Source organism: Nelumbo lutea, chromosome 1, assembly GCF_056320005.1.
Source record: "Nelumbo lutea isolate HS-2025 chromosome 1, American lotus-T2T, whole genome shotgun sequence".
Taxonomy (NCBI): Eukaryota; Viridiplantae; Streptophyta; class Magnoliopsida; order Proteales; family Nelumbonaceae; genus Nelumbo; species Nelumbo lutea.
In genome coordinates this window covers 197,158,753-197,167,710 of record NC_142684.1, presented here as the reverse complement: position 1 = coordinate 197,167,710, position 8,958 = coordinate 197,158,753, and the positions used below count along the sequence as shown (strand labels likewise).

General features: G+C 37.0%; 1 protein-coding gene across 1 annotated transcript; it reads right to left on the bottom strand.

Moving 5' to 3' along the window:
* Positions 1 to 323: 323 nt before the first annotated feature.
* On the bottom strand, positions 324 to 5,546 carry LOC148880214 (LOB domain-containing protein 19-like). Its single transcript, XM_088966828.1, has 2 exons — positions 5,124 to 5,546; positions 324 to 749 (listed from the first exon to the last, which is right to left on the bottom strand). Exons 1-2 carry the CDS (start codon positions 5,424 to 5,426, stop codon positions 441 to 443), a joined length of 612 nt encoding a protein of 203 aa, XP_088822954.1. The 5' UTR covers positions 5,427 to 5,546; the 3' UTR covers positions 324 to 440.
* Between the last annotated feature and the right edge of the window lie 3,412 nt (positions 5,547 to 8,958).

Below are 8,958 nucleotides of genomic sequence, written 5' to 3'. Positions count from 1 at the left end.
GGATTTTAGGCAAAATGCATATTAAGTGGTGGAAAGTGATGGAAAGTACATCTTATTAAGCATGCAAATGCACTTTATGAAAAGTGAACCAATAAAAAATTGGGGGGTAGGTGCCAGTTCGGAATTGATGCCAATTCACGGGCAGGAATGGGTGTTATAGGTGGAGGTATTTATAAATTTGAATTATTGTTGGTCTGCAGTTCAAATATGAAATCTGAGGTAGAGTGCAGTCTAAAAATCCCTGAAAAATATAGGTCATTTGTAGAGATTTAGACTTAATATGCAGTCTATATTAATGAATAAACCCTAATTGAACTCAAATATTTAAATATTTAAGCCGATTTGATTAGTCTTAAGGATTAAGATCCAGTTACACCAATTTGCTAAAAGAGGATTAGAAAAAATCTGGTCCCAAATTGGCAAACAGTTGATCAGAAACTTCAACAGGAATCCGACGGCCGGAATCTTACTCCCGGCATGTATCTGGACACAAATTGCCACGCTAATGCCGAAAGATCACCGTTCTTAGTATGCTGGTCAGTTTGGTTCCAACAACCTGTCATCTCGACCATCTGCTGTAACTGAAGAGGGTCAAAAAACATTGATTCATTGGTAATAGGTAACAAGTCAGAGGTGGCTCCAAGGCTTGCTGAGGGAGAAGACTGTGTCGGAGACAATGGTTGAAGTGGAATCTCCATGTTTGTGAGTTGGGCTTGTATGTATGCCAGTTCTGCTTGCAAATTCACCACCTACACTCACAAAGACAACCTTTTTCTCTAGTTTCTGTTTTGAAATAATGCTTTAAACACATTGAACTAAAATGAGAAATCTCATGTTTTTCTTTAATCATAAAACTATATGGGTTTGTTAATGCAAGAGTCAGAACTAAGATGGAAATAAAAATGAAGGCATTAATCTTGCCTCCAAAACATGTATTCTGAAATTAACAAAACTAACCTATCTATAAACATTAAATACAGCTTAGTGGTATCAAAATTTTATTAAAAAAGTACACTGCAGCCCACTGCAGATTCTGAACTTCATTGTAAACCTATAATAATTCAAAATGTGAAATACCTCCACCCTAAACACCAATACCCACCCGTGTATTGGCATCAATTCCCAGCTTGCACCTATCCCAACTGTGGAATGAAGCTAAGAATTCTGATGGTGGGCCAAACATTCATTCTCCCAAATTTTATTGTTCAAATATATTTTCAATTTTTTATTCCAACTTAAATGCTTTGATAGGAAAACTTTGTCTCTTCAAGAAGTATAAATAAAGGTATTTTGATGAGTTTGAATTTCTCACCCACGAAAGCTCTACCCACACCCACATGACATCACATCCCCACATAGGAAACATCTCCTGTGATTGTATGCTAATTATGCACAGGGAAGTGTTCCCAATGCAAAACATGTTGTTAATATGTTGACAGCATTACATCCAGTCAAACATTGAGAATATATCTTATGCTTGGAAGATGCTCTTGGTGTCTGGCTGGATGCCATGTTTGTTCATACAAGAATGTATCAAAAGGATAAAAATGAACTCGTGAAAAGTTTAAATGTCATTTAAGTATTTTTAATCACTAAAGTTAATGACATGTCAGTAAAAGGGGGTGGAATAAGTGGCTTAGCCACAAACCAAATCACCAGTAGGGGTATAGGTAATATACCCCAATTTTAAAATCTTAATAAGATATACTTTTTGCCAAAAAAATCTTAATAAGATATAAAGAATGATCAAACCTCACCTATCAGAACCTAATAGAAAGCGACATTGGATGCAAATCTATTCATGATCATAGTGGAATATCATCCCCCTGTAGGACTACAGCTAACAAATCCATGTGTAATTTATTTAAACCATTTAGTGTGTCCTGAATTTTCTAATATCTGCCATCCATCAGATGAGGATGATCCTCCAGGTGAGAGTGTGGTCAATTCCATTGTGTTGATGGTTTCCCCATTCATTGCAATACCCAGATACACGTGGCTAGGTTTTTCAGTGCTGAAATCTCTCTTATTTGTAGAGGCAAGGTTTTAAAAGGCTAAACGTGTAGTTGATGTGTAATGGCTCAAAAAGGTGAGACTTAAGTAAACCTCAAAGTATAAGAAAATTTTAATTAAAGTTTGTAAATTGATGAAAACAACATATAATATATTAAATTAAAATGATAGAAGGTAGAGTCATCTATAAACTAGAGGTTTATAAGCAATAGGTTTTGAAATTTAAGCATTAAATAAAATAATAACTAATCAACTAAAAATTATAAACATTTTATACTTAATGTAAAAAAATAATTTAGAGGAAAGGAAACAACTTAGTTGATTTGATCTATTGTTGTTGTTATTGTTGTTATTATTAATAAAAAAATTAATGAGGAGAAGAAATGAGAAAAATAGCAAACTCGGGACATTACATTTAGAATAATAAGAAAAATCTCACTTGATTTATTCAAAAGAAACTAAAAACTTAATTGATTTGTTTTGTATTGAACTATCTTAAAACACTAAGAAAAACTAATAGAATTTGATTTACCTTATTAGTTTTTCATTTTTACTTTTTTATTTAATCCATAATTATCATGTTTTAAATTATAAAAATACATATTTTTTTTGTATTAAATCACTAATTAATCATTGATATATAAGACTTACACATTTTTTACGCATCACTCTACACCTCACGCCTTGAGGTTTGAGGTTTACGCCTCATTTTGACAAAGGTTTATGCCTAATATCAAAATTATGTGCCTCATCTCAAGCCATATGCCTCACGCCTCAAAACTTAAGCCTTTTAAAACAATATGTAGAGGGTGAAAAAATTGAACATATTCAGTCTTTCAGGACCCAATCCACATTGCCACATGTTTGATTGACACCAATAGCCATCAAACTTTTCCTTCAGCTTATTTGCTAAAATGAGCTAACGTCTTCCTGCTATTAATTCTTTTGTTGAATATTTGTGGATAAAATCTTGATAATAATAATTATAATACCAATATAAACCCTGACCCATGCTTATATTTGCTGCAACCAAACTACTGAGTACTGACTATGGTTAGAACTGGAAAGTCAGGTGGGGACAGATGCTACTTACCGACCTTGTTGACCCAATAAAGGTTGTTTCTGTGTCACTGAAGAGGAAATGTTAACTGGTCTTTAGGACCATGTTGATCATCAAGTCCCTCCCCTTAATCAGATCTTGAACTGATCTTATCAAACTACCAATCAGTGTGGTTCCTCAAGGCCATGGCTATGTTTGATTTGACAGAAAATAGAAAGAAACGACAAAAAAGTTATTACAAAATTTGTGAAATTTCTTATGAACTTTCTCAAATTTTTGTTATTCCATGTTTTCTATCAAACCAAACAAGGTATCAAATGTGACCATCACTGGTATTTTCTTACTATACTCGGTTGCACATCTTATCAACCCCAAGTGAAATTCCAAAAATGTGTCTTTCATCTAGGAGTTTTTTTTTTTTTTTTTTGAGGTATATATAATTTCTTAAGATCCCATCTAGAAGATCTGATATTATCCATATCCCTTTGGACGGTTGAATAATTAAATGGTAAAGAAACTAACTAAGCTCTGTAACAACTGCATTTATCCAAGAATTAACAAGAGACGATAATTATTGTATATAGTGGAACCCATCTGAGAGGACGAGTACTTGGGCTTAGTATTGGCATTTTACCTAACTAATAAAGAGATGGTAACTATTTGTTTAGGCGGGGATTATTGTCAGTCAATCTCTTTTCCAAAAAGAAGCAGAGACCCTTTGAAAAAGCATGTTCTGCCAACCCTAATGTCAAAATATAGGTCCATTTGGGTGGTTATTTATGGATGCAGCATCACCTTTTCGATCCTTGCAACAAAGAGACACTGTTACGCAAGTTACAGTATTGCACCCCAATTCAACAAAGCTTTTCAGCCTCTGGAGCCAGGAGTTCTCTAAATGGAAATATGTTAGGCAATTGGCAGTAATTATTTAGTGTCAAAGAACCATTAATCAATTAATCAAAAAGCTTAAGCTGTTAGCTAGTTGAGATTTCTGAATGGATCTTTATTCTTTAATACGTATCTTATACAAAAATTTAATTAATTATAATATTGAGACTACCATCCACAAGGATCTAACATTAGACCATTTCATCAAATAGTTCAAAACTATTGAACCTACAAGCTTTTCTCTGAATAAATTTTTGTTCTCTAACAATTGGACTAGTTCATACTTAAAAAGATTGAATGACCACACAAGCACAAGTGGTGAAGGTTCTTATCCAATTCCACCAAACAAATAACAGCAGTATTATTAGAGAGGAGTTAAAATAAGAAGGTTTCTGATTCTTGTCTGCTACAATATAAATTGAAAAGAAATTACCGTGGACAGTAACCTTCAATGAAATTTTTCTTCTTATTTTGCAGTAAAAAAGAAAGTTTTAATGCAGGATGAAAACAAATGGTGTAGGTCCCATCCATGTGATGAGGACGTAAAGCCTCTAACATCTACATATGTACACAATTCAGTTAATTGTAATATTATAATATTAAAATATAAGGGTAAGAATAGGCTCAAGACCATGTTAGATTTCTGCCTCGAAGCGGTAACATACACCAATAAAGTCAAAATGTAGAAGATTTGAATATTAATGCCTAGAGCTAGCTGCTACCAAGTTTACTTGCTACTTCCGCCAAGCAAAGCAGTAAGGAAAGGAATAAGATTGAGAGTGAGGCCAGTTTGATTTTGGTTTGATCATTGATGATCGATCCCCCCGACCCTATTAATCAGTGCATGTTTCATACATGGCTGACGTTATTGATCTTCGTCTTCCCCCAGCAGTTCAACCACTTAGAACACAGTCTTCTGCTTTCAATCTTTTTGTATAAATAGTACTCTAGACGTACAGTACTAAAGGCCAAAGAGAAATGAAAGCAAACAGATGGAGTCCCAACCGTAAACCTAACTGTTTGACAACTTGATCAATAGAAACCAAACCCACTGTTCTTCTTCTTGTTATTATTGTTAGTATTTTGTTTTCGATCGATCTGTTATTGTTTATCGAAAGGAAAAAGGAAAGGGAGAAACGGGGGTGCTGTAGCAGTAGCTTACTTGTTGCTGGAGGGCGAAGATGTGGCCGACACAGCCATAAACGGGATCTCTGATACGAGCCAAGGCTTCATAACAGATTGTAACGACGGCGTCAAGACGCTTGTCGACGGGGATACGTAAGAGGAGCTTGGACACGTTGCTAGCACCAAACACCTTGTGCACCGCCGCGAAGTGCGACGCCCCTTGCTCTGAATCGAAGTAAGGTGCAAAGATGCAACCCTTTACGCACTTTCGCCTTAAGAACTTGCAAGCACCACAAGGCCCACCACCACCACCACCACCATTACAACTGATCCCACTCATCTCTCTATGTATTATTCTACACAGATCGCAGTTTTCCTTTCAGCCTCGCAGTGGGGTCAGACTTTGAGAGAGAGAGAGATGCACTGGTATTTAGAGAGAAAAAGGAGGTGAAGGAGGAGGGATTAGGTCTTTATCTTGATGGATAAATAATAAGAAGAAATTAAATTATTAATAAAGATGCAGTAGCTTTGGGTGGAGGAGGAGGAGGTGGTGACTGGTGGGGACATTGAAATTGAAGGGACTACTAGCTTTTTATTCAAACTTCAAAGCCACGGCAACCCACGCCCCAAACCCAACACCAACAGGACAGGGCCACCCTTGCAGCAGCAGCCGCTTGCGTGAAGCAAACATACATGCGGTCGATCGATTGATGGTATTGTATTGGTGTGTCATCCTGACTTGACTCCTCTCCGTGTATCAAATCCAACATCCACCCAACCGCTCTGCAGTTATGTCCACGTGCCATTTACTTACTCCCACGTGCGACAAACATCATCAGCTTTCTGCAGCATACTCTTGCTGTAGTTCTTCTCTTCAATTCAAACCGTCTCCCTCGTATCATCAAATCTTACAACACTCTCCAGAGGGGCCCATTGATTGGACTCAGACCCACCTGCACCTCAACCTCCCAATCCCAAACGCCAGAGTTGTTGGAAGTGAGACAACTGACGTCCTAAAAAGGGTATATCTGACATCATACTTCTATGGCTACATTGATTTACTACTGAGAGACTGAGAGGTCTGTGACAAGACACGATCTGTAGTTTTAATTAGTTGGAGGGCTATACTGGTCATTCAAGCAATTAATTAAGCAACATATCCCTAAAACTTAACGTGTAAATGAAACTACAGACAAACCATGCATGGAACTCGGCCACGTAAAGAACCCTAAACAAGCTATAAAAGACAATCCAACCCCAATCCCAACCCCAACCATCCTCTCCATATAATCTATTAATTAACAATTAACTAAAAGGTTACTAGTTTCTGCTATTAAACATTAAACAATTTCAAGTACGAAAATACCCTTCATTTTGGGCCCACGCCTAGGGGGACTGATGACTGATCCAGATGTAAGTATGTAAATCCACCCATCAAGCTTGCGGTTGCGAAACTGAAACGGGGGTACCAGGGGGGAGAACTGGAGAAGGTTTCATTATTTTTCAAATAGAAAATGGGAAGTGGCCGTTAATGTTTAATTAACTCAACTGAGTCAAGAAGCCGCACGGACGAAGCACGCAAAACCATGTCGACACTGTTGTCACATGCCGCTCGGGGTCCGTCTACTGGCACTGCGCTCGAACGCGTGGCGTCAAGCGGTGACACTGACGGACGGGGTCCCTTCTTCTTGCAAGGAAAAGGAAGTAATACAGATGCAATATAGATCTACAGAGATCTATGAGAGAGTCTCTGAGAGATGATTTTAATGAAGGCTCAGCTTCTGCTTCTCTTGGGGTGATTTTAATCGACTAGTACTGAATAAAGTTGAAGCTGGGCGCACGGCCGCGCCGTCCGCCACTTGTCTGGTCCGTGCTGGAGAAGATGAAGCAACCAGACACAGAAAAACTGAAAAAGAAAGAAAAAAAACAAAAAGCAATGGATATCACCGGCCAGATTCCAGACTGCCCCTCCCTACGTGCCGCGTTCCTTTTGTTTTGACATTTATGATCTCTACTTGTTATTCCTTCAGGATTCTGACCCTACGATGATCAGAAGGAGAGGCTGGACCGGCCAATGCACCCAAATATCCGACGGTTCTGGGAGCCACGAACTCATGAGTCGTCTGCAGAGGCTAAGCCCATCCATGACTTTAGTGTACGTAGCTTTTCTCTGAACCCTGTTGGATACATTGAATGATGATGCATGAGTCTTCACCTCAAAGGAGGATAATTCTCCCCTCCATGTACTGTACGGTGTTATCATAAAGCTAAAGCTTGATAATTAGGGTACGATTTGGAATTTGGAATCCACACCCACTGGCTTTAATTTGTCTGGCCACTTTAATTGTGTATCACAACGTTAAGTCAATATCTCAACAAGACTGTCGGTGGAACAAGTTAATTTTTCTCTGGTCCTCTCTCTATACAATCTAACAGCTAAAAGGTTGAAATTAATTTGCATTTAAGTTGGCTATTAGCGATGTCCTGTAGCTTAAGCGGTGAAAATGCTGAGCAGAGAACAGAAGCCAGAGTATTTGTTAGTACCATGAATGGTCTCTATTGTCTGTTCTACGTATCTATCTGCACTTTGATGGATAGTTCGGCTGTACCTGAATAAAGAGGAAGAGAGAGCTTCCAAACTATATTGAGTAAACGTTGAAGTTGTATGCGTTCGTTTAAGAATCCATATATAGGCTCTGAAAGTGGGGGGAGGGAATTTTCATGGAAGAATCATCGCTCACTGTTTTAAAAGTTTTGACAAAGTTGGATAAAATTGCAGAAAGATGACGAGGACAATTATCAGAATTTCCCAATGGAACTGCAGAAAAATGGCATCATAACAATAGTGACTCAAGAAAACTAATAAAAAGAATCTATATATGTAGGACGCACACAATAGGTACTAACCAACTATTCGTACGTGCAACAAAGCCATACTGTACTACGTATAAACGAACATGCCATATGTATCATTTTGTGGGGGCATCTTGATAAACTTGGGAAGCTTTTGCTATTTCCTTTTGTTATTTTCACACAAAAAGGAGAAAAGTAGAGGCAGTGGTAATAAAATATATGTTAGAGAAATCGCTTGTCTTAGTAAATAAAGATTATTTTGTTTCCAAAATTTCTTTTTTTTTTTAACTTTTCAAAGTAGAAAAGCTACATTTTTTTACCAAAAGAAAAATACTGTCCAAATACTAATATTTTTTTTGTACTTTAATTTGTTATTCTATAATAGTATATACCAAAATGCATAGTAGCATGATTGTTTCTATCAAATTACATTTGCACCATGGATATTGCCATGCATAACGGATATATATACATCAAACAGAGGGATGGGCTTGTTCTCAAGTTACTAATGATCCAAAGATTGGATGCGGATATTCCATACATAAACCCTAGACCTAATTCCATGCTTTAAGATAAAGTGAGAAGAATTGGAAAAACGAGTTTAATTAAAATGCTAATATAATATTCTCAAATAACCATTCAACCTAAAAGTTCAAACTGTTAAGTGAGGTCCTTGAATAGGTTTTATTCTCTAACATGCACCCTCGCACAAAAGCCCATTGGGCTTGAAGCATGGACAGTATAGGCCCACCCATACCTTGTACTGAAACTTAATTAATTATAATGGGGGTGACGAGAATCTCAAATAACCATTCAACCTAAAAGCTTAACCTGTTAAGTGAGGTCTTTGAATAGGTTTTATTCTCTAACAAATATAAACTTAAAACTATGTGAGTGCATCAACTCATTCACATATAGCTAAACTCAACCTTTTTGATGAAGATAAAAAAATCACAAAAAGTTTTCTCGCAAAACTTGTTTTGTTTGGATCTTCTTTCTTAAGGCCCAGTTTGGAAGGG

What these genes read in the sequence shown, in the direction of transcription:
- LOC148880214 (XM_088966828.1), bottom strand. Translation starts at nt 5,426, where the DNA reads ATGAGTGGGATCAGTTGTAATGGTGGTGGTGGTGGTGGTGGGCCTTGT. An exon ending in TCTTCGCCCTCCAGCAACAA is followed by an intron (nt 750 to 5,123) that starts GTAAGCTACTGC and finishes TTGTGAGTGTAG; the next exon opens with GTGGTGAATTTGCAAGCAGA.